Source organism: Echinops telfairi, unplaced genomic scaffold (assembly GCF_000313985.2).
Source record: "Echinops telfairi isolate 266 unplaced genomic scaffold, ASM31398v2 ScPeMD7_41;HRSCAF=154, whole genome shotgun sequence".
Lineage (NCBI taxonomy): Eukaryota > Metazoa > Chordata > Mammalia > Afrosoricida > Tenrecidae > Echinops > Echinops telfairi.
In genome coordinates, this window is record NW_022103939.1 from 2,589,811 (window position 1) to 2,616,684 (window position 26,874).

Here is a 26,874-nt window from a genome sequence, read left to right on the forward strand (position 1 = left end):
AGAGAATGCCCTCCAAAAGAGGATATAGCCAAAGCCATGAGGTCTAGAATTATAACACATCACTTATGAAGTGATGACTAAAGAGCCATATCAATTGTCTACAAATGAAGGAACAATACTCAAAAATTCAATCTGGTAAACAGTGTAAAGTACATCAAGGATAGACTTTAGGGAACCTTGTTAGAAAGCTATTGAGATGTGTATGAGGCTAGCTTATGAAACAATACAGCAATATTAAGGAGTCTAATTGGTGCTGTGGGTTAAACCCACAGCATCTCTGTGGAGAAAGATGAAGCTTTCTCTTCTATGAAGAGTCACAATCTCACCAATCCCATGCAGGGTGCTACGAGGAGGGAGTGCTTCAACAGCAGTGGGGGGCTGTGGGGGCGACATTGGAGGATTCTCAGAGTCCAAATCTGTGGGATGAAGTGACTCAGACTGAAAGAAATTGAGAAGTGAGACGAAGATTCTTCTTGGACTGAGGATCTTAGGACTGAGTGGCAAACGTCAAGTAGGGAGGAACATTGTGGACACACACACACACACACATATATACAAGGTGGAGGAACACTTTACTCAACCTTTGAAATAAATGAATCATGACAAGTGACCTGGGAATTTTCATCTTCTCTCTACCATAAAACCTAAGGCAGCAGTGCTGCCTACAACTCCACTAAGATTCTCATAATAAATATTTTACAGTTTTTAAAGGTCAGCCAATGTACACTATGTACAAATTGAATGTCTCTTCTCTTTTTACCATCTGTAATATTTATCATGAAACCTCTGTCACAGACACTATAGTGACATTGAGCTCTCTGTTATTCTATGAATGTCTGCCACCTTGCAGGTAGCTCCAAATGTCAGATTGGAAACTCTACATGGAATCCCAAATTGCCTTCCTCATATTTTCTCAAGAAGGGAGCTCTCCAAGGTCCAGTGATAGCCACTGGTCACGGATTATATTGGTTCATTGTACAAGTGTTAAGCCATACAGAGTTGAAATCCGGGAACTGCTATTGCCAGGATTTGCATTCTCTTGAACTAGTTATTAAACTGAAATGGGCATCAATTTCCTCATTAGTAAAATAAGATTAGAAGTACATTGTTAAAATAAGATACATCTAAATTCATTACAGGATGATTTTTCTAAACAGAATGAAACAATCCAGTTCAATAATATAGTGATCATGACATGAATTAATTGGTTATTAATACCAGCTATTACTTGGTTATAATTATTTTTTTAATTAATTTATTTTTCTAACTTATAAAGTTTTTATAATTAATATAATTAAAGGGTTATAAATGCCAGCTATTAATCCAAAGAAATGTGTTTTCTTCTTTCTAAGATATAACCAGATATTTCATGAGACAATTATTCCTTTTGAGTCATTTTAGTGGAAGTGTGTGAAATTTCTGAGCCTTTTCCAAAAGAAATTTTCATTAATTTATCAACTCAGGTACCGTTTTCTAGATATCTTATTATTTTTCATCTTACCTGTAATATTTATCACGCAGGATTTTATTACATGACCTAGAATTATTCTGCAGGGGCATAAAATAATAGGAGACACAATCTTTCTTGAAGTTGAACACTCAGCTACTGTAGGATTCTGTTGTTTTCTGCAACCTGACATCACATTGGCTTACATGGAATATGAATTACTTATGAAACCTACGTGGTGCAAATGGTCATTGTGCAAATACTAGCTGATAGGTTTGGAGTTTGATAGGCGCCAAGAAAAACAGGCTGAGTTATCGGTTTTTGAAAGCTCAGAATCTTTAAACCTTCATCAAACAGTTCTATTTTGCACACATGAGATCATCATGAGCTGAAATAGGCCAAGGGCAACAAATCAAAACAACATAGAATCAACCATATATTTTCCCACTGTAAGTGCAGAATCCTTACCCCAACGACTTACCAGGGATTACCAATGGAAACACAGGTATTTGTCATAAAGTGTGATTTTTCCTTTCTTGGGTGTTTCAGACAATCAAAACGAATGTTTTGTAGTCTGTGATGTTCTTTTGAGATTAATTTTCATCATTCCCTAGTACTCATTAGGTCCACCTGGTGTGAAGGAAACTCGACTTCAAAGTCAGATTCCTTTTTAAAATACCTCAGAGATTACAGTGTCCAAATACATCACCGAACAAGCCACTGACATTAATTTACCCAAATAATAAGCCATTGGGGCTCATAAAGGCATAGTGAGATATTCACATAGATCAGATAGAGAGATACAGAAAACAAAAGGACCACATACATAACTTGATTTAGTATAAGTATTTCTTATTTATCCATAAAAGGGCTGACTGCATCCCAGAGTCTCAATCTTCTGTCACTCCTAGCTTTTTCTGCATGATCCTTGGTGACACAAATCTTTCTTGTAGCTTAACATGCTCTCCCCAAAGGGCCTCTGTCATAGTCAGGCTTCTGATATAGTGATATGTATTTTTTTAAATTATAACATCAATTACAATGTCTATATCAACTGCCCCCATTCAGCGGGTAACTGACATTTTTGGAATAAATATAATTAGAAAATGAATTTAAGGTTTCATGTAAAACATAAATTATTCACCTATATTCAGCATAATGCAAGAAAAAAAGTTTGACCGTGATCATTGCATCTGAAAGAAAGCATGAGTTCCATAGGAATCGTGCTCCTTTGTCCTGTGACATTGGTTCTGAGTTAAAGATTCGACTTTCAACATTTTTTCTAACGCTGTTTTAAAAGAATTGGTTTTACACCTATTATATCACAGACTTTCCTTTTAAACAGACACAGAACTTCTTAAAAAGATAAAGCAAAATCAAAGCATTTATCTTAATAGAAAATCAAATCATTGTGAATAAGCGGAATGTGGAGTGGGGACCCAAGACCCATCTGTAGGAAACTGGACATCCCCTTACAGAAGGGTTGCGGGGAGGAGAAGAGCCAGTCAGTGTGCAGTGTAGCAACAATGAAACATACAACTTTCCTCTAGTCCCTAAATGCTTCTTCCCACTCCCCACCCCATCATGATCCCAATTCTACTTTACAAATCTGGCTAGACCAGAGAATGTACACTGGTACAGATAGGAACTGGAAACAAAGGGAATCCAGGACAGATGAACCCCTCAGAACCAGTGCTGAGAGTGGTGATACAGGGAGGGTGGAAGGGGGGACTGATTACAAGAATCTACATATACCCACCTCCCTGTGGTATGGACAACAGAAAAGTGGGTGACGGGAGATGTCAGAGAGTGTAAGATATGACTAAATAATAATAATTTATAAATTATCAAGGCTTCATGAGGGAGGGGGTAGCAGGGAGTGAGGGGAAAAATGAGGAGCTGATATTAAGGGCTCAAGAAGAAAACAAATGTTTTGAGAATGATGATGGTAACAAATGTTCAAATGTGCTTGACACAATAGATGTATGTAAGAATTGTGATAAGAATTGTACGAGCCCCCAATAAAATGATTAAACAAAGAAAAACAATTAAATTAAAAACAAAAACAAAACAAACCATCTCTCCTGACTACTCTCAATTTGAAACCAGTGCATCAGTCTTTGTATATCCCACATGTTATGCATGTCTCTACATTATTTTTTTCTCTCTCTGAGGAATTAAAATCCACAACTCATTAACCAAGTGTATTGCATTGGATTTACCAGAGATTCATTAATCTGTAACATAATATCTATGATATTGTAGGCATCTGATAACAGTTATTGAATTAGATAAGTAAGTAAAAGGTAGAGGTAGTATAAAACAATATTGGTGTCAAAGAACAGCTGAGTGTTCACGCATTATTTGTTTTAACTTCTTGAATAACGGTGGCAATGTATTTAAAAGTTTACACTTTTCATCTCTCATCATATTCATAAAGAATATAGGAATAATAATATGTTAAAGGCAAATTTTATCTACTTTTTTTCAAAATGATTGAGAAACTAATAACAAAGAAATAAATCATGTTAGAAACTTGTCTTCTGAGCACCTGAACAGGTACTCAGAACAAGTACTTAGTGTGCATTTAATTTAAATGTAAAAGATGCGTAATTCAAGAATTTTTTAAAAATGATTTTATTGGGGGTTCTTACAGTTCTTATTACAATCCACACATACATCCATGCCAAGCACATTTGTGCATATGTTGATATCATTTTCAAAACATTTTTTCTACTTGAGCCCTTAGTATCAGCTCTTCATTTCTTTCTTCTCTGTCCCAACCTCCCTCCCTCATGAATCCTTGATAATTTATAAATTTTTATTTTTGCATGTCTTACATTGACTGCTGTCTCCCTTCACCACCCAGGAACTGTTGTGATGCTGAACACAGCTTACAAGGACAGCACTATGGGAAACTCTAGTGTATGAGCGGTTTTCTTATTCCAAAAAGGAAAATGATGATTAATGACAAAACTCATTCTGAAAGTCCATCAATTTCCTGAAAGGATGAAAATGTCAACTTTTGCCACATTTGGAGTTCATTCCACCAGATCAGACTGTTAATAAAGCTTTCTGCTAAAAGGTTCTGAAAAGATTGTGTAACTGTGAGATGAAAAAGGCCTGATCTGTGGCAGACAGGGGACTGGTTTTGCTACCATGTCAATACACTTGCTCACATAGGCATCTTAGTGTACCAGTTTTTGGCCAAAAAAACAGCATTCCTCTCTTGATTCACGTGCCTTAGTCACCTGACTTTGCTCCATAAAACTTCTTTTTGTTTCTTTGAAAGAAAAGGGTCGTGAAAGGACAGTGATTTGAGGACATAGAAAAGGTGAAAAAAAAACAAGGGAGGTGCTGCCATCCATTTAAACAGATGGATTTGAAAAAATGTTTCCAAGAATGGAATGTCCTTGATTTGACAAATATATTGAGGTAGTTAGTTTATTGTGCCAACCCGGCTGATAAACACATGTGGGATTAATTGAAGGGCAGAGAGATAAATGGCTCAGCAAGCTTTCCCGTTCTTGTCTCTTGCTCTTTGATCATCTGATCAGTGTGTGGCTGCTTTGCTTGTTCTGTTCCTCAATTGGCATGCTACACTACCTGTGGGACACTGTGGATTGTGTTGCTGTAATTTAAGGCTCCTTCAAGACCTGCTTAGCCACACAATTGGAATTTACATCTCTTGAGCTGGGGACTGTGAGACCCTGTTCTGGCTGACTATTGGTGACCCACCTTGATATCCTGATAGCCTGAATTGCTCTACAGAGGACTAACTTGTGGCCCTCAAGCCTTGAAGGACTGCCAGTGTCTCACCACTGTCTTACGAGAGTGAGTTGCACTGAGCCATGTGTACTGCTCTATAATTTAATTAATTGTTTATTTATTATGTTATATATATTGCTCTCTGTATAAATATATATAAAATTATTAGCAATCTGGTTTTGTCTCTCTAGAGAACCTTGTCTAACACACATATTAAAAGTAATGGAGAGTACTTTGAAGGTGATTTGTAAAACAATTTAAATACATAATTTTGAAAAACAAAATTCCCACTTTTGTGGGATGTGTTAGTCTGGGTTGAAAGAAAGAACTTTATATCAAAGAGAATTGCATATTAAATAAACATCCCAGCCAAGTCCAGTTCAAGTCCGTAAGTCTGATATTAACCCATATGTCTGATTCCAATCTATAAATTCCTCTTCAGATTCATGCAACATATGCAATGACGCCAAGTGCAGGAAGAATAAGCCAGTAGGTGGAAAGTCTTTTAGATCCAGTGGTGATGGAAGCATCTTAGTGCTGGCAGGGGTCTCCACATGGCTCCTTCAACTCCAGGGCTCTAGAGTAGCTCCATGTGTCTTGCCAACAGGAATGTCTCAGAGGTAGTGAGCATAGGTCCTTCTCTTAATAATTTCAAATTGGCAAAAGATTATGTAACCACCACAGACCATCCCTTGTCAATTTGACACTTTCACACAGCTCTTTAGCCATATATAATTTTCAAACAAACTATAATAAAATAATATCTGTACCTAACAGGATAAAACTAAAATGTATACAATTCAATTTTTGCCACCCTCATTTAAACATAACATTCTGTAAGTGAACAAAACAAACATATCCTATACTATGTGAACACCTACACCATAATCCTATGAATGTATTCCCCACCTATGAAAGTGTGTAAGCCAGCCACTTCATGTCTTATCCTCCCAGTCTCTATACTGACCACTTACATCAAGACAGTGCTCTGAGAAGACAATCATACTCTTTGATGTGATGAATCTTCACCCTACTTGTAACCTTGAGAAGTCCGCACCCATAAGGAAAGTCAAATTAGGACAGGCCATCCATAAAGTCAGCGGCAACATGCACCAGACCACAGGCTTAAAAATCTTTTTTCTATGTTCATTAGCAAGATCAGTATCAGTATGTAGTTCTCTATTCCTGGGGGACCCTTTGCCCTATTTCAGTATCAAAATTATACTGGCTTTGTAGAATCTGGTCCAGAAGCTTTTTCCGTTTTCAGTTCTTGAAAACCATATCTTTTTCCTTCTTTTTTATGGGTCTTTGGAGGTTCTTGACCTCTTTCTGGGATAACCTAGGGAGGGATTATTTTTCCAAGTATTTGTCCAAGTCTTCCAGGTTGCTGAATTCATAAGAATACAGATTTAATAGTAATTGCAATTATAATTTTAATCTCGTTGAGGTCCATTGTGATTTCCTTGTTTCATCTGTCATCCTGGCTATTGCTGTTTGCTCCTTTCTTTCCTTGATTCGTTTTTCCACTGGTTTGTAGATTCTGTTGATCCTTTCAAAGAACCAACTTTTAAAATTTGTATTTTCTTATTTTTTGGGTTTTTTAATTTAAATTTTATTTTACTGGGTCTCTTACAGGCCTTATCACAATCCATACATATATCCATTTTGTCCAACACATCTGTACATATGTTGCCATCATCTTTTTCAAAACATTTTCTTTCTACTTAAGCCCCTGACATCAGCTCCATATTTTTTCTCCCTCCCTCTCTCTCCCTCCCCCATACCTACTTGATAATTTACCAGTTCTTCTTCTTCTTTTCTTATCATGTCTCACACTAACTGTGTTATTTCACCCACTTTTCTGCTGTCCTTCCCCCAGGGATGGTGGCCATGTGTCGATCCTTGTAATCAACAAAGAACCAATGTTTTGCTACATTGATTTATTGCATTGTTCCCACTCATTTAACTCTGTCTTAATCTGTATTATGTAGCCCCTTCTCTCTACATCTTGATTTATTGCATCTAAAGTTTTTTTAATGAAATACAGATTATTATACAGGAAAATAAAGAGGCTTATGATTTCAGGTATTTTCAGAGTAGTCAAGAGAGCAGAAATATAATTAAGTCCTTTATGGTGGTGCAGAGAGATTTGAAAAACATCACAGAATAAGATGTAACTAATTCTATTTTATAAGATCAGGTAATACTTTTTAGAAGCCAATTAAATTTGAACAATGAATAGAAATTCACTCAATATATAAGAGAATATCTAGTGATTCCTGCAGAAAAGTTCACATGAACCAAGAAATATACTCATAGAGTGATACAGTATAAGAATAAGTGACTTGTATAATACAATAGACAGAACTCATCACAGATGGAATAAATTTCTGTTCATTTGGTTTAAATTGATTAACAAACTACAGGGATATTTTCTTTTGAATCATGTGAAAGTAAATTATTACAGAAGATGTCCCAAAAGAGAATAATATCAATTAATTATAGATTGAGTATATCAAGAAGGACTTTGCACACAAAGAAATATTTTTGTCAGCTTTACAGTGACAACATTTCTATACAATAATGTCCACCAGCACAGATATACAATCTAACAAGATTTTAAAATTTATAACATCATGCAATAATTGCACCAGCAACAATTTAGAACATATTCATCTTCAAACTTTTAAAATTGTGTCCTTCGCAATATCATCACAACACTCACATCACTCCCACTTATCCTTTCCAGAAAACTCTGACCTGTTTTCTGTCACTATAATTTTTTTCTTATCTATAATTGCTTATAAATGGGATCATACAGCATTTGATCTGTAGTATTTGTCTCCTTTCATTTAACATATGTGGCCCAGTCATGCTGCTGCATATGTCTGATATGTTCTTTTTTAATTAAATGATGTGACTATAGCAAAATTTGTGTATTTATTCAAAGGTAGACACACAATTTGTTATTTTCTTGTTTTGAGCCATTACAAATAAAATTGTTATGAATAATTTGTACAAGTTTTATGGACATAGTCTTTTATGTCTCTTGGACAAGTTCTAAGGAGTGGATTTCTTGGCTTCTTGGGTATTCTAATTACTCTATGATAAATGCATGTTTAACTTAATAGAATCATAATTTTCCAAAAAGTTTGTACCATTTTGCAACCCATCAGCAATGCATGTCGGTTCTAGTTGTTTCACCTCCTCATCCACTTTTGGTATTGCTATGTATACGCTCCAAAAGGTGCGTGGGTGGAATTGGCCTGCTAACTTCTTCAAGTTTAAAATTTCTAGCCACTCCATGGGAGAAAGAGGAGGCTGTGTGTGCTTCTATACAGATTGGTATTCTTGGAACCCCTAGATAGAAATGCTGAGTAAAAATTCACTGAAGGGCACGGGGTTTGTTTTTTTTTTATGATATATAGTAATTGTGAACAATTTAATGGCTCTGCGTTTAGTGGGCTAGTATGTAATGCCATTGAATATAGTTTATTGGCCTTAATTTGCCATCCTTATATCAAGAGAAATTATTCTCATATGGTCCTATTTGAAGAGATGGGTGTTATCGAAAAGCGTGGTGAAGAAACCAGATGGTAACTGGCTATCACAAGACTAGTGTCTGGGGCAGTAGTTAAATACAAATAATTTAACAACCATTCCTGCACTAATGACCACTTTAAGTACAACAAAGATACACCAAAATATAGCTTATGATTTCATATACTTCATATTTAAATAAGAAAAATAAAATGGGTACACAAAACTAGACTGTTTTAAAATACTAATGAAAAAAATATCTGACCCACAATAAAACTGTTATCTAAGGTGTTTCTATAGTACTGCTTGATTGATGTCCTCACTCCTACAGTGAAGAGATGGTTAAGGATAAGTCACACAGTAGTTGCTGCTGCTGCCGGCATAAATGAGAAGAACATTGCAAGTGACGACATCAATCAAATGTAGGCCATTTAGACAATACTCATTGTGTGATGTATCAGAAACAGGTGGCTTATTTTCTCTGAACATGCTATGTTCATCGTTGAAAACCTCCTTTCTGCTTCTGCTGACCTTATAGAAATTATTCTGACTATATTTACAGCACTTTGAACACTGTCAGGGATAGCACAATTCTGGGAATTTTTTAGAATGTTATTCAGGAAATCTCTATAACCATTAATATTAATTTGATGATTATAAATGTCATTAATCTAAGGAAATGTTCTTCAGCTGCTTGTCATGGAATTAATATTTCTTCATAATTCTATTAATCTCTAAAACATTGAAAATGTGTAATGTATTCCTATCTTGAAATTGGTTACACCTTGCTTTTATAAGTTCACAATCAGTCTTCTTTCAAACTTGTTATGATGTTTTCTAAAAGTTTTTTCCAAGAAAACCTGACAAATTGATGTTTTTCTACAAATTGTTCCTAATGTAATTAATTTATTTAGGAACAAGGTTCCTAATGTAATTAATTTATCAACTTGGTTGTTTTTTTGGTATGCACCCTTTTCTTTCCAAACATTGTAATGATTTAATAGATCTTATCACAGATTTTTCAGTCTTATGTCTATATTTCCAATTCCAGTACATTTGAAAGAAGAGAAATTTCATTAAAAATATCAATCATTATTGTCAAATAGCCAATGGATGGAATGAGAACCTGATGCCAGGGGCTTAATTGGACAGCAAATATTTTGAGAATGATGAGGGCAATTAATGTACAAATGTGCTTTGCACAATTTATGTATTAATGGATTGTGATGAGTTGTATGATCCCCTAATAAAACGATTTAAAATTTTTAAAAACAAAAGTTAAACATATACTGGATAAAAAAGAAAATTACTATGGCTACCTACAATATGCTGTGGTGCATATGAATGCTAAAAAAGAGTCAAGAATGCACATTTGTGATTTCCACATCATCAGTTTACCTAAAGGAACCCTGTCTACAAGGGCCATTTTAACAACCAGTTCACCAAACTCAATGAAAAATTAGGTATGCTAATGCTGAACCAATGTGATCTGTCCAAATGCCACCCCTGGTCTTGGGTTCTCATGCTTGTCTGAAAACAAGCGGCATTTACGTAAAGCATCAGCTAAGTCTACACAAAAGAAGCACAACAGCCTGTGTGATCCAAGAATTATAAATAATACAATCTAAAGGAGGGAATTGTACCAGAGGTTAAGCTATGAATACATGGTTTGTGGGAGGCTGTGAATGATACAGTCCAAAGTCCATTTTCTAGGCCCAGACATACATAAAACCTCCAGTGATTCCCTTCTGACTGTAGTAGTTTAGGGATGTGAATAGTTTGATATCAGACAGAGAGCATTGTAAAGTTTATTATGGCAGATAAAGATAGCATAAAAGCTACTTTATCATTTAATCTCCCTTTAATCCATTTTGAAGTTGTATGTTTTTTAATATTTTCTGCCTTTTTTACTGAGGTATTTCTCTGTTTTGTCTAGTCATTTATTGTTGGTTTTTGGTTTGTTTGAATTCTATTTTTGTTTTATGTGATTTATTTGTATATGACAGCGAGGATAGGTAAACCTACAGAGACAGTAACTAGATTAATAATTACCTAGGAGTACGTCCAGAGGAGATTGCAGAGAAAGGGGGAGCTAACAAGGACTATAAGAAAATGTTATAAAAATGATTGTGATGACAGCACAGCTCATCTTAATATAACTGAGCAATTATATTGTAGGATATGTGAGGTATAGTCCAATAAAACTATTTTTAAAGAGAAAAATTGTTTAAAGGTATAAGCTAAAAGTTTACCTCGCCTATTGAAATTGTTCAATTCCACATGTAAACAATGTTTTAAATTCTAATGTATGTATTCAGCTTTCAGAACACACATTTTCTCTCTTACAGGGCCCTAAGTGTCTGCATGGACAGTTCTCCTCGCAGTCCACCATGCCAGCTTTAAATCACACTGCCTCTGACTGCCCCACCTTCTCCTTCATTAGAATCCCAGGACTGGAGGCTGCGTACATATAGATCTCAATTCCCATCTGCCTTCTCTACCTGATGGCCATTGAAGGCAATTCTCTTCTCCTCATCCTAGTTAGATCAGATCACAATCTTCATGAACCTCAGTTTTATTTCTTGGCCATGCTTGCTCTCACTGACCTGGGTCTTTCCTTGAGTACAATGCCTACTGCCGTGGCTATCTTCTGGCTTGATGTGCGCCTCATTGGTCTGGATGCTTGTCTGACTCAAATGTTCTTCATCCATACTCTGTCGCCGGTAGAATCAGGTATCCTGGTGGCCATGGCATTTGACCGTTTGGTGACCATCTGTGCTCCGCTAAACTACACTCGGATCCTGACACACTCTTCTGTTGCCTGCCTTAGTATAGCTGCTCTCATCCGAGGTTTTTCTCTGCTGATCCCTTTTGCCTCTTTTTCTCAAGATTTTTCCTTTTTGTGGAGCCAACATCCTTTCACACTCTTACTACTACCCAGATATGTTGAACTTGGCCTGTGGGGACGTCACATTCAGCAGTGTCTATGGATTGGTTTTTGTGCTCTGCACATTTGCAGTGGATGCTGTCTTCTCCTAGTGTCTTACATGAAGATATTGGGCACTATCATGAAGCTGGGGACCCAGGAGAGAAACTGAAAATCACTGCATGATAGAATTTGGCAAAACCAATGACTTCTTAATTGCAAATGCCCTTTTCAAACAACACAAAAGTCAACTATGCATTCTCCAAATGGAATACACAGAAATAAAATTGACTACATCTGTGCGAAGAGAAACTGAAGAAACAGCTAAAACAGGGTCAAGGACTGACTGTGAAACAGACTGTTGATTGCTGATATGTTAATTTAGGTTAACGCTGAAGAAAAATACAAGAAATCCAGAGAGTCAAAATAAAACCTTGAATGTGTCACGCTGTCATTATACCAAGATCTTGCATATTAATGTCTCACAAGTCCTGTGAAGGGTTTTCTCGGCTGCATGATGACAACTCGATATTTTCTTAAACATATAATATCTGTACTATCGGAAAACCCTGATCCTTCAGTTACATACAATGGATTTTCATTATTAGGCTGGAACTTCTGTAACCCTCTTCAATCTTCTGGAATGCTAACCCCTCTCCCACCTCCTGCAGCTTCACTCTAGATTGCCACGGAGCGTCTATGACTTCACATCCTGCTTTCTAAGGAAAATTTCACTTAATCCGCCCATAAAACAATAAAGATGGATGGTGTTCTATCTCTATTGTTTTCATAAAAGTAAGTTTGACAATGGAAAAAGCCCCTTCAGTAAGAGCTGATAGTGAGTTTAGCTACACAGTTCTTCTTTCTCCTTCCTTGGCTTAGACAGGTAATAGATGGCTTCTTAAGAAATCAGCAACCTTTGATTGAAGCATTTCTCTCACATTCAGAGTTATTTATTGCAACTAATGAAGTCTCCTAGAGAAATTGTCCCAGAATGGGTTCATATTCCCAATAGATTGTAGTTCAAACTTGCAGTAACTGAAATGGTAACAAAACAAATTAAATAAAATCAAGGCCATGCCAAATTCGCCCTTTCCAAAACTCCAGAGCACTCAAATTTATTGCACATTGTGTCAGAAACCAATGATAGAGTAACTTTTCCTTAAAAATAAATCAAATAAATTATATACATGTTGCTCACTCAATGCGCTCTGTGATTACAACAAAGCGACATTCTGTAAAAGCTGAAACTATATAGAGAGTAAAATGGTTAGTGGTTGCCATAGGTTTAGGTTTGGCAGGGAAAAGGTAGAACAAGGGCATTTTTAGAACAGTAAATGTTTTTCCCTGTGGTGCGGTAGTAGTGATCACATGATATCCGTTTTTGAAAATGCAGAACTTTATAAGACAGAGTGAACCTTACTATAAACTACCAGTTTCAATTAATAAGAGTATATTTATATAGGTGTATCAATTGTAGCAAATGGATCACAGAAATGCTAAGCATTAATGATAAGAAAATCGCAGTGAGAGGGAAGAAGGTGCAATGTGTGCCTTTGCAGATGGGCCTGGTGATCTCCATCCAGTCAGGCCTTGAATACTCTACCAAGTGTAGTTCTACTGTGACACACATTCACTTTTCTGAACCAGCAATGAACTGTACTGTACAGTATGGAATTTAATTCTAATGGATGGAGCAATTTAAAATTAAACAAACTAAACCACTAACCACAGATGCGAGGATTCTAAAAATTGGTAGCCATGATTTAAGTGCATATCTCTAAAATCTAAGAATTTAAATATGAATATTAAAAGTATCAAATTGACCCTATTGTCAGAAACAATGACTAAAAGATAGACTCAGGAGGGTCATAGCAGTCAAAGTGAACATAGTGGACCTATCATTGTAAGAGAAAAGAACCAGTCAGGAACATTACCAGGGGCATAAGAAAAAGACCAGTTATGTAAAAATCATAGGATTTTGTTTCCTCGAAAGTATCTTCCTTTTTGTTTAAAAAATTCAATAAAATATTGTCTTAACATTGCATTAAAATCTTGAAATTTGGATATTGTCATGTTCAAAATAAACCACAGAATATTTAACAAATATTTTAGAAAGAAATTGGGTGCATCTATTTCAGAGAGCTGCCAGAAATTCAAGTTGGGTTTGGAAGGGGACATGGCACAAGAGATACCAGTGATAAAGTCAGAAGGAATTTGGCTGAAAGCAGAGAATACCCGTAAGAGGCTTACCAGTGTTTTATTTACTATGCAAAGGCATTCAACTGTGTATATCATAACAAACTATGGAGAATATTGAGAAGAACGGGAATTAGAGAACACTGCATTGTCCTCATGTGGGAACTGTGCATGGACAGAGCAGTCGTCATAGCAACAGAGCGGAATATTCCCTGGCTTAAAATCAGGAAAGATGTGCATCAGAGTGGTACCATTTCACCATCCTAGTGAAATATGAATGTTGAGTAAATAATTCAAGAAGCTGGACTATATGAAGATGAATGCAGTATGAAAACTGGAAGGAGCTTTATTAATAACCTGTGATATGTAGGTGACACAGCCTTGCTTGCTAAAGCAAGGTGGACTTGAAGCACTTGCTGATGAAGAACAAAGACACCAGTCTTCAATATGGATTATCACTCAATGAAAGAAAATCAAAATCCTCAAATGGCATTTTACTTGGATTCATAGTCAATATTCATGGAAGCAGGAGTCAACCAATTGCAAGAATCCAAGCAATGTATTGCATGAGCCAAATCTGCTGAACAAATCCTCTTTAAAGTGTTGAAGAGCAAATATGTTACTTTGAAGAATAACGTGTACCTGACCGAACTCATGGTATTTTCAATCACCTCTGTGTGAGAAGGTTGAACAATGAATAAGGAAGACCACAAAAGAACTGACGCACTTGAGTTATTGTGTTCGTAAAGAATATTGAAAATTCCATGGGCTATCAGAATAAACACATCTATCTTGGAAGAGGTACAACCAGAATACTCCTTAGAAATAAAGATGGCTAGACTTTATATCACATAAGTTTGATATGTTATTAGGGGAGATGATTTCTTGGAAAGGACATCATACTTGGGAAAGTGGACGCTCAGTGAAAAAGAGTAAGACTGTCAAGGAGATGGATTGACACAGTGGTGGCAACAATGGACTCAATTATGACAATGTTGAGGATTACACATCATCAGAGAGTATTTCTGTTGGGTATTGAGTTGGAACTGAATTGATGGCCCCTAACAACAACATTCCAGAACAAATGTTATTATGTAAATGGAGTCAGGATACTTTAGCTGTGACTAAAGATTATAAATCAGAGTAGTTCAGTGAATATATTGGATCATAGATGATAATTTTCCTTAAAAATAAAAAGATTTGAACTTGAAATAATTTTGCTAAATATAACTAGATTTTAAAATAACCAGAAAATTCAGATTTTAAGAAGTAGGACTCATGTTTATGATCAAGAGACTAGTCTCTAGTCAGTTGCCAGAAATTAATCCATTATTCACTAATACATTACTTTTCATGATAAAGCTTTTGTAAAAGCACTAAATCTATGTACTTATTTTTTACATGTGGAAATATGCATATAAAGCACTCATAGTAGTGCCTGGACAGGGTAAGAATTCATTAACCCAAACCTACTACCTTCTTCTGGTTAATTCATCCTTATCACAATACTATATAGGGTTTTTGAGACTACAAATCTTTTTTTTTTAATCATTTTATTGTGGGCTCATACAACTCTTATAACACAATCCATCCCTTCATCCATTATGTTATGCATATTTGTGAATTTGTTGACATCACCATTTTCAAAACATTTTCTTTCTACTTGAGCCTTTGGTATCAGCTTCTCATATTTCCCCTCCTTCCCCTTCTTCCCTCCCTCACGAACACTTGATAATTTCTAAATTATTATTTTTTTCATGTCTTACACTGATGACCTTTATCTCCCTTCACCCACTTTTCTGTTGTCTATCCCCCTGGGAGGGGGTTATAAGTATATATTTTGATTGGTTTCCCCTTTTCTCCCCCTACCTTCCCCTTACCCTCTTGGTATGGCTACTCTCAATATTAGTCCTGAGGGATTTATCTGTCCTCGATTTCCTGTGCTTCCGACTATTATCTCTACCTATGTACAAGCTCTAGTCTAGCCCGAATTGTAAGGTAGAAATGGGGTCATGATAGTGGGGAGGGGGTGGGAAGCATTGAAGAAATAGAGGAAAATTGTATGTTTCATCGCTGCTAATTGCACCCTGCCAGGCTCATCTCCTCCCTGTGACCCTTTTATAAAAGGATGTCCAATTGTCTATAGATGGGCTTTGGGTCTTCACTCCACACTCCCCTCATTCACAATGACATGATTTTTGGTTCTGGGTCTTTGATGCCTAATACCTGATTCTATCAACACCTCATGACCACACAGGCTGGTGTGCTTCCTTGTCTGCTTTGATGCTTCTTAACTAGATGGCCACTTGTTTATCTTCAATCCGTTAAGCCACCAGATGCTATATCTTTTGATAGCCAGGCACCATCAGCTTTCTTCACCACATATGCTTATGCACCAGCTTTGTCTTCAGCCATCATGTCGGGAAGATGAGGATCATGGAATTCCAGGTGACAAAGTGTTTTTGCATTGAGGGAGTACGTGAGTTGAGGCCCGATGATCATCTAGTACCTTAATACTAAACCTATAAATACATGTACATCGATCTATTTCATAATCATCATATATAAATATATATTTACATATGTGTATGCCTGTATTTAGACCTCTATAAATGCCCTTTGCCTCCGATTTCTTTCCTCTATTTCCTATTACTTTCCTCTTGTCCCAGTAGCATGTTCAGCTTTCAGTAATTCCGTTCAGTTACATTGCCCTTGATCAAGCCCTACCAGGCCTCCTACTCCCTCCTTGCCATCAATTTTAGATCACTTGTTGTTCCCTTGTCCCTGGGTTTGTTAACACCCATGTCCTTTCCCCTGTCTCCCCTCAGATCTGTTGGTTCCATTGTTTTCTCCTCCAGATTGTTTATCCTCCCTATCTTATATAGATAGACATGCAGAGACAATAATATGCACTAAACAAGACAGAGCAAACAAAGCAAAAAATGAAACAAAACAACAAAAAAGAAAAGCCTATAACAAAGTCAACAACAAAAGACAAAAGAAAGAAAATCCTATAAATAATTCAAGGTCTGTTTATTGACCTTTAGGAGTGTTTTACAGTCGACTGATGGGTGGGGACCAGGCCATGGCCCCACAGTCTATTTTTTATAATCCCTGGGACTTCATTGTTCTGCTACCCTTGCTGTTCTGTTGCACACCCTTGGTGATTTGCCTGGGTGTGGTGGGGTCAGGTCGGGCACAATTCCCGCACTCTCCAGTGTTGTCCCCCACAGCACTATGGTTCAGTGAGGGATGTAGTGTATTGTGGTGGGGCCGGCCCTATGGTGTTCTTCATGCTTTGGCTGCTGTGAGTGGGAATATCGTCCTCAGAGCTTGGTGGGCCAGGGTGTGTTCCACTCTCTCTCCCTCCCCCTTCGTTTTCTCCTGTGTGTTCTGATCAGGCACGTCCCTCTCCCTGTGCATGTCCCTAGATTCAGTGCTGTCCTCTGAAGTGAAGTCTTTTGGGGGGAGGGGGAGATTATAAATCGTTATGAGAGCAAAAGCCTCTTCTTTCTCCCTTGAAGCAGCTGATGGGTTTGAACCACTGGTCTTGCAATTAGTAGTTCAACACTTTTGAGAGACACCAGAGTCCTCCTGGGAATTCAGCAGATTTTATTAATGATTTATACACAGCATGATAGAAATGTATTTGCATATTTTAGAGCCATGTTAGGCTTGAGAGTTTGCATAATTGTAGTATTATGGGAAAAGTTTTAACATTATAAAATATTGGATTAGCTGAGGACCTAATGTTGGGGGTTTAAATGGAGAGAAAATGTTTTGAGAAATGATGTACAAATGCGCTTTACACAATTGATGTGTGTATGGATTGGGATAACAGTTGTATGAGCCCCTAATAAAATGTTAAAAAAGAAAAAAAAATATTGGATTAGCATTACTTTATAATAAGTAGTTGTTGCCAAAATGGGGATATATTTCTATTGTTACGGTGCAAGAAATGAAAAGCCTGAGTATATCCAGAAGAGACAAAGCTTTAATGCCAGCGGAAGGAGTGTCAGCTATCGCTTAAGCCACTCGGACACTGAGTGGTCAGAGCCATGAGTTTTATGAGGATCAACAATCAAGCAGTGTGCACAGCTGGTGTTTACAACGATTTAAACAAAGATTTGGGCTGGAGCTTCTTGAAAAACAGCATTTGGCCTCATCCTGTTTTACATCTGGAACACGGGGGTTTCCTGTTGTTGACCGTAGGTTGAGACATTTGCCAGGTGAAAAGTAAACTTCCTCTTCACAAGGAAAACGTCCTCTTCATGAGGTGTCAAGCAAGCCTGGCTCTGGCTTTCAGGGAAGGTCCCCGCGGGAAGGTTACAAAAGTGGCTGCAGAGAGGCCATATGAATGGCTGGAATAAGTAAGCATGAGATAGCTATTCCAGGTCATTCGTAATAGATTAATTTCAACAGGCCTCTACACTATAGCAAAAGGGATCATTGAATCACTATGCACAAGTCTCCCAGATTAAAAATACACATATTTTACAATGTTCAGTCATTTATACAGTTTATTTCAAAAGAAACTATTAAGTATGTGCATATTTAATCTTTCCATTTTCAATTCCAAATATTAAGATATTTACTTTTTAAAACATACCTAATATTTTTTTACTTTCACTGGAGTCTTTTAATCATTACTGCCATTAAGTCCTCCTGCCAGAGGCAATCAACTAGTGCAACAACAGGAGAGGAAGAGTTCATAGGCGGAGGCGGTCCTTCCAGACACACGGCATGAGGGTGGGAAGAAAGACACAGAAGGGAAAGGAGCAAAAAGGATAATTTTTGAAGAACCAAATATCCCTGTACATCAATTACCTCAGAATAGAAAGACAAATCAATAAAAGCAAGAAATTCCATGCATTTTGATGGGGAAGCAGATAGAGTGGGAGATGAGTGCTCTGCTCCTGTATCTGAGTGAGCTTTCCTTGCAGGATGTCGCGCACTCCAATTGGGATGATCATGTAGGGGTAGAAATAACCATGAAACATACTCATTTGGTAAACAATGTAGATTTCCCTTCTTCCCTCCCCACAAGGGAGGTATGTAAATGCCCTTTACAGTACTCTGGGGACAAAGTGAGAAAATGTCATGGGGGACAGTGGCCAGTGGCTGCTGAAGGCCTCAAGGGAGTCACCATTGTTAGTGGGAAAGGACATTGGACTCAAGGACCCCAGGATCAGCATGAAAGACAAGAAGTGATGAAATGGGCCAGGACACGTGGAATCAGAACTAAGATCATTAAATGGAACCAAAGAGAAACAAACAAACAAAAACAACAAAACACCGTCACCGAGTTGATTCCCAATAGGATCGCTGTGAAGAGAAAATAGTCACAGTTGAGCAGAGGGCTCAGAAAGGACGCAGTCCATAGAGAATCACATGGGAGATGAGGCAGCCCGTAACAGAGTGAGCCAATAGAACAACACTCACAACAACTGCCATCCAGCCCGGGCACCAAACTCCTTGGGGACATTTTGGCTTTCCCTTTACTGTAAATGGTAATAAAAGTCTACGGGCATCCCAGTGAGCAGAGACCTAATGTAGAAATAAATAGCACAACGGAGGACATCCACATCCAATTGGCAGAAAAGTTACTCAAATATATTGTTACAGAATAGCAAAGTTATAATATAGACATGATACATGTATATGTGTATGTATTCAAAAGCACAAATATAGTCATTTGAAACATTAAAGACTATGATATGTATAATTTAATTTTTATTGCACTCTTTTAAAGATAAGAATAAAAACCTGAGTTTTAAAATATGATGTGCAACATCCCTGATTTTGAGTATATGAGCCTTCCAAGACCATAACTGCAGTCCTCCAAAACGTCCAACCAAATACATTTCCATCACGTCAATGCTGAATCAGTGACCCTCTGTGGGTTTTGTAACTGTTTACAGGATTACAGGAGTACCTTCACCCCACCCCACCAGCAGGCTGCTGGTGATTTCTGTGGACCATAAGGATTGCAGCTCCTCCCTGTAACCACTGCACCCCCAGGGCTACTCCACTGCTGTTCTGGCCAAGTAGCTGCCTTCTGGATTTCTGGGAACATACCAGTGAGTGCTTCTAGTGCTTCATCAGCTTGTTGAAATATTTAGATTGGTATACTGTCAATGTCTAAAGCCTTGGTTTTATTAATATTTTCAGAGAAGCTTGCACTTCCCTCAGTATCATTAATACTCAATCATATGATACTTCTTGAACTGTTTGATTGTTAACTAGCACCCTTTGCTACAATGACTCTGTTTATTTTTTCGTATTATCTTTTCATGCTTCTTGTACCATTCATTATTTTTCCCATAGAATCCTTCAACATTGTCACTATTAATTTTTCCCCTTCATTTCTTTCAGTGTTAGATATAATGAGCACGTCTCCTTTGATGACTTTCTCACTGTAGTTCTTCACATACATCATTGACATACTTTGTCTTCCTGGGTTGCCCTTTGATATCCTGTTTAGTTGTTTCATCTCCTCATTGTGTCCATTTGCCTTAGAAACTCCATAATTAAGAGCAAGTTTTGAGTCTCTCCTGACATCCACTTTGAGATTTTCTCTTCCCTCTCTTTTTATTGATCTTTTTCTTTCTTCTTGCATAATGTTCTTTATGTCATCCCATAGCTCATCAGATTTGCTCTCATTTGCTCTCAATGTGTCAGATCTATTCTTGAGATGTTATTGAAATTCAGGTGGGATGTAATCAATGTATGGACTCATGGTGGTGTAGTGGTTACACGTTGGGGTGTGATCTGCATGGGTGGCAGTTCAAAACCACCAGAAGTTCCATGGAAGAAGACTGGGCTTTCTACTCCTGTAAGCAGTTAAAGTCTCAGAAACCCACAGGGGGTCATTGGAAGTCAACTCAATGGCAGTAAAATATTCAAGGTAGTACTTTGACTTTCATATTTTAATTATGATTTTCTTCTGTTTCAACCAGAACTGGAGATATTGATGGTCTGTTCCATAGACAGACCCTGGCCTGTTTTTAGCTGTTAATATAGAACTTCTCCACTGTATCTTCCAACTGATGTAATCTATTTGATTTCAATAATTGTATCTGGAGAAGTCCATGTATATACTAGTTGTTCATTTTGTTGAAAAGGTATTTGCAGTGAATACCTTGTTGGTCTTACAAAATTGTATCATGCCATTTCCAGCTTCTATTTCATAATCGAGACCATATTTTCCAAATCTTGTCCTTCCCTTTTGTTTTCAACTTTCACATTCCAATAGCAATGTGTCTTGATTTCATGATCGATCAATTTCAGAGTGAAAATGATAGTAAAATTCCTCTATTTTTCATCACTAGCTTAATGGCTCATACATAGACTTGAATAATGGTTAGATCGACTGGATACTGTTGTAATGTGTATTGATGTTAACCTACTACAGAAAGTGTTGAACTTCATGATCGTGAAATAGACTTTTGATGATGTTTGTGACACAATTTACCTCTTGAATGTGCCATTCCTAGCATATGACTTTCTGATTCTAAATGGCCAATACCAGTCCACTTCAGCTCATTTATGCCAAGGAAATTGATCTTTAGGTGTTCTGTTTCATTTTAGACACCTTCCAATTTTACTAGATTCATGCTCCGTACATTCCAAGTTCTAATGATTAATAGTTCTCTGAGGTTATTTCTCCTCACTCTGAGTCGTGCCCTTTCAGCAAATGTAACTTGAGAAGTCGTTCTTCCACACGCGTCATTAGATCAGCGCTACTTTGAGAAGGCAGCTTTTCCTCAGTCATATTGTGAGTGTCTTTGGGCGCGAGAGGCTCATTTCCGGGCACTATCTGACAGGCTCTGCTGTAATTCAAGAGGATTCTGTCATTTGGTAATCTTCTGCTTTTGTTCAAATGGTTTTCAGTGGCTAATTCCTCAGAATTGTTGGCTGATTTTCTACTCCTATTTACAATACAAACGTTTAATCCTTGCATAATGGATTAGGCACCTTCTCATTAAAATGAACAGCACAAAGGGGAGGATATAAAGAGATTTGAAAATAAATGAAATGAAAAATATATCTAAATCCTTTTGCCTTATTTTCCCCCTAAACTTAAAAATAACATCTAATCATTTTATATTGCAAGAGACACACCTAGGTATTTAAAAATCACCTCTACTTCACATATTAGAAGGAAAATTCAATTAGAAACATTTATGCTACTTAGTCATGGTAATTGTGTTTGGTTGGTTTGTCCAGAGAAGTAAAAGTAGTAAATCTTGCATGTATATGTGCACAGAAAAATTGTTACATAAAAAAAATAGCTCACATCATTGAGGATGTGGGTAAGTTCAGGGGTCAGATGTAAGCTGAAGGCCTTTCCTGGTTCTTGTAGCTACAAGGCCCAATGTGGAGAAAGCAGGAAGATGAAGCAGGTACACCACAAACTGATGGATGCAGAGCTGATTGATTGAATTTGAGTTCGGCTGAATGAATCCCAGGTCAACGGTCTGCTGATGGCTATTGGCATCAGCTGGTGATATAAACATACGTGGGTAAGCCAGACACAGGATGCAAATCCAGCAGTAGAAGTGGGCTAGCTTCCATACCCATCAATTTATACTAAGAGCAGGCTCTATCCTGAATGAAATCTCCCTCAATCACACCAAGGCTGCGATCACATTAAGGAGATCCATTCTTCCACAACTGTTTGGTTGTTTCAGAGAAGATTCTATCATGGAGTTCACCACACTATGTCAGGTCATATCATGAAAGAATGTTGACCCACCTAAGTTGACATAAAATCTATCACACTAATAATATCTGGATCGTATTATTTTGTTCCTAAAGCAAGGACATAGATTTTGAATGAGAGAATGCAGGTAATAGCTACAGTTCATGATAAACATTTTTGTACTGTAATTGCTATTAGCATTCATTAGGGGGGTAAATAGGTAATCACAAAAAAATTCAATTTTTATCACTTTGGAAATTACCAATGATGTGCATCTAGGTTCTTAAGTTACAGGCTCAAACTGGGGAAAGAATGCAGCTTTCTTGATTGTTATAATTTCATAAATAATCCAAAAAAACCAGTATTTGTAAGTTTCTTGTTTCATTATGGCTAAGTAATAAACAACAATAATACCTACAATAGTGAAAATGACTAAAATATGATTTTTTAAATAATTACTTCAAGAGTTGTCATTAGCAAATAGTTTCTTCATAAAACACAGAATTGTCCATAGGAACATATAAGATTTTTAGAAAGCTTGCCTCAAGGATTCTCTGCACAATGAGTATATATTTTCTGGTTCTTAATGTGGATTACAATATTTTTTCAATCAATTTAATTGATTCATTAAACTATAGGAAGATATAAACAATAATATAATATATAAAATATAATACCTATTTAAAGTATTAAACTTATTTACAATTACCCACTGAATTAGACTCAAACTACTCTTTTAAATCTAGTTATATTTATTTAGGGAATTTAAGTACCTTTCAAGTAGAACAATCTCTGGATTCTCCTTCGAATCTGCTGAGTCTTGATACTATAAATAATAGGGTTCATCAAAGGTGGAAAAATAATATAGATGTTTCCCATGAGAACATGAACCAAAGGTGAGAGGTGTTTCCCAAAGCGATGTACCATGGTCAGACCAATAATCGGAATGTAGAAAACCAAAACTGCAGAGATGTGAGATACACATGTCTGTAAGGACTTGACCCTCTCTTCCCTGGATGCAATGGCTAAGACCGTATGCAGGATCATGCTGTAGGAGATAAGTATGAGAAGAGAATCCAACAAGAGTGTACTGATTACCAGAAACAGAGCATAGATGCTGTTGAAACGAATGTCTGAACAAGCCATTCTAATCAAGTCTTGATGTAGGCAGAACGAGTGAGAAAGAATGTGGGGTCGGCAATAGTTTAAGAACTTCAGGCGAATGATGGCCGGAGGTATGAGTAAAGAACTTCTACCTAAAATAGCAATCCCAATTTTCATGATTTTGTCATTTGTTAGGATAGAAGAATAGCGCAGGGGGTTGCAAATAGCAATGTAGCGGTCAAAGGACATAGCAAGAAGGACAGAGGACTCCATGAAGGATAGACCATGGATGAAGTAGGACTGTGCAATGCAGCAACCCAAGCTGATTTCTTCAAGGAGCCCCAAAAGAATTCCCAGCACCGTGGGCACTGTGGACAAGCCCATGCACAGGTCAGTCAGGGCCAGCATGGCCAAGAAGTAGAACATGGGCTCGTGCAAACTCGGCTCAGTTCTGATCACATGAAGCACCATGCAGTTTCCCAGGAACACCATGGCATAGATGGAGGAGAAAGGGATGGCGAGCCAGATGTAGTCACCTCCTAGGCCAGGAAAACCAGTCAGAACAAAGTTAGGATCACTGAGGTTAGAGATGGAGATCATGGATGCTACTAGAACAATGGGAATATTTCTGGAGAGATATAGTCAGTTGGATGAATTCCTGATTCTCAAATGCCCAATAGTGATTTTCTGCTTTTCAGAATAAATAATAAATAATGCATTATCCTTTAGTGTCATGAACTCGATAATTATAGAGTTTTTGTATCCCTTAATTGATTATCTTTGGGGGAAAGAAATCTATAGTCTAGACATAAAATTTCTGGTGTTAGTGTCTAATGCCCAGAAAGCAGAGTGTTTTATACAGAACCAGTAACAGTAATGGTCACTTGGGATTTCAATATGAAACTAGTCTTATGGGAGTTTCTGATAATTCCTGAAAGAAAGCAATGTGTGATCACAGGGATTCATTGCTGTCATAAATGCAGTCCATTAGGGACTATGAGTAGATGGGTTATTTTCTCTTGGTTACAACTGTTCCTTCTACCACCCCCAATGGGTCACAAGTCCCAAAGGAAACAAGTGGCAAATATAATATAACTTTGAAGATCATAAAATCCACCAAGGAAAAGCTTTATGAACTAAATTAAATGACAATGTTTTGCATATGCCACCTTATTAAACTTTCTTTAATCTAGGAACCTTTTGAAATTGTACTGCTTCCCCCTCTTTATTTTTGTGGTTCTCTAGGTATTGAAAAAAATTGCACTCACGTTGATTATCACAATATTTTATACATAAGATGGTATAAACAGCATGCATTTTAAATTAAGCATTTTCAAAGCATTAGATTATTAGTTAACTATGTATTAATAATTGAAGTATTAAAATGTATTTATTTTGATCAGTTTTATTTATGACTTTATTGAACTATTTAAAAGTAAGATAGAATAAGTTCTTTGAGAATACTGCATATTTTGAAATATCCAAGTAGTGGTAATTATACACTAGTCTGTGGTCTGTCAGTTGCAAAGTTATGTACACTACCACATGTCCTCAGCATTATTTCATATTAAATAGATTTTAAAAATATGACATGGATTGATTTGCTAAGAAAATCTGTGAATTAACTGTATTTTAAAGAATAATCCTGGGACTTCAGAATGCAACTGCAATTCCACAGAAGACCACCAAAAAAATCTGTTTACATGGGTAATTAAAAGAAATTCTAGGAGTGTAATTACTTTTGTTGATAATAAATACATTATTTATTTATTACAGTATTTAATATAAGAAAATACTTAAATTATAAAAACACATGGAGAGCATTTGAAGTGTACCACTGAACACTGAGCATGTAATGTGGGATTAGGAGTTAATGAATAAGACAAATATGCATCCAAAATTTTCTAGTGAAATCACAAATTACAAGTGATTTTTAAATGTTTACAATGATCTAATAAAAAAATGTAGTGATTAATATAATGAGTTTGCAGTAATAAATCAAGGAATGTCATTGACTAAGTACCCCCAAAATGACAATCCAAGCTAGGAGAGAAACAACATGTCCTCATTTCTATAAAGGCTTGTCTAGCTTCCAAGGAAAGGACCTGTATTTTTGTCTCAAGATTTTTTATTCATGTGCCTCACATAAACTTAACTATATTTTGATGCAACTATTTTTCAGCATTCACTATATTTTGAAAGTCTTATAAATATCTTAGAAGTGAATGACATGCCACCATGACATGCCAAACCAGGAGGGCAACATAACACGTGGAGAAATCCATAAAGAGACTGGACTGTAGGGCTGACCCCAATCAGAACCTGCCTGACCCCCACCATGGAAGGGTGTGCCACAGAGAATGACACTAGACCCTCTGGTAGGGGAAAGGGACTGACCTGCAATACTCAGAGTGAAGCATGAGCAAATGAAGGGAGAGGAAGGGAGTGGAGCACACCCTGGCCCACCAAGCCCTGGGGACAATAGACCCATTAAGAGTAACCAATATACAGAGAGGACCATAGGCCCGACCCCACTATGAGCAGTGACATCCCGCACTGACCCATAGTCCTACATGGGACAACACTGGAGACTCAGTGTGGGATGTATGCCTGAGCTGACCCCACCGCATGGAGGCAAAACACTAAGGGTGTGCAACAGAACAGCAAGGGGAGCAGAGCAAGGAAGTCCCAAGGGAGTATCAAAAACAGATTTTAGGGCCAGGGCGTGGCACCCCATCAGACCGAACTGCAAAACACTCCTAAAGGTCAGTAAACAGACCTTGAATTATAAGCAGTCCTTTTTTTTTTTTTTATTTTGTGTGTTGGATTTTTTTGTTGCTGTCATTGTTTTATTTTTCTGTGTATCTTTGTATAGTACTCTCTTGTTTTTATGTGCATATGATTATCTATGCATGTCTCTCTAGATAAGATAGGCTGGATAAACAATGTGGAGAAGAAAACAATGGGACTGATGGTTGGGGGTGGGGGGGAATGGGAGAGGGAGAGGTGTGGGGAAAGGAAGTGGTGTTATCCAACCAAAGGACAAGGGAACAAGGAGTGATTCAAAACTAGTGGCAAGGAGGGTGTGGGAGGTCTGGTAGGGAGATCAAGGGCAATGTAATCAAGAGGAATTACTGAAACCCAAATGAATCCTGACAAGAGGAAAGCAAAAGGAAATAGAGGAAA

The 26,874-nt window shown here is 37.1% G+C and overlaps 1 protein-coding gene and 1 pseudogene across 1 annotated transcript; one reads left to right on the forward strand and one right to left on the reverse strand.

Annotated features, from left to right (window-relative positions):
- The first annotated feature begins 11,145 nt into the window (after positions 1-11,145).
- On the forward strand, positions 11,146-11,889 carry LOC101654381 (annotated as a pseudogene).
- Positions 11,890-23,349: 11,460 nt separating this feature from the next.
- LOC101654695 (olfactory receptor 51V1-like) lies at positions 23,350-24,291 on the reverse strand. Its single transcript, XM_004717505.2, has one exon. The coding sequence runs from the start codon at positions 24,286-24,288 to the stop codon at positions 23,350-23,352; it is 939 nt and encodes a 312-aa protein (XP_004717562.1). The 5' UTR covers positions 24,289-24,291.
- Positions 24,292-26,874: the final 2,583 nt, after the last annotated feature.

Excerpts from the sequence above, each read along its gene's own strand:
- LOC101654695 (XM_004717505.2), bottom strand. The coding sequence starts at position 24,288 with ATGATCTCCATCTCTAACCTCAGTGATCCTAACTTTGTTCTGACTGGT.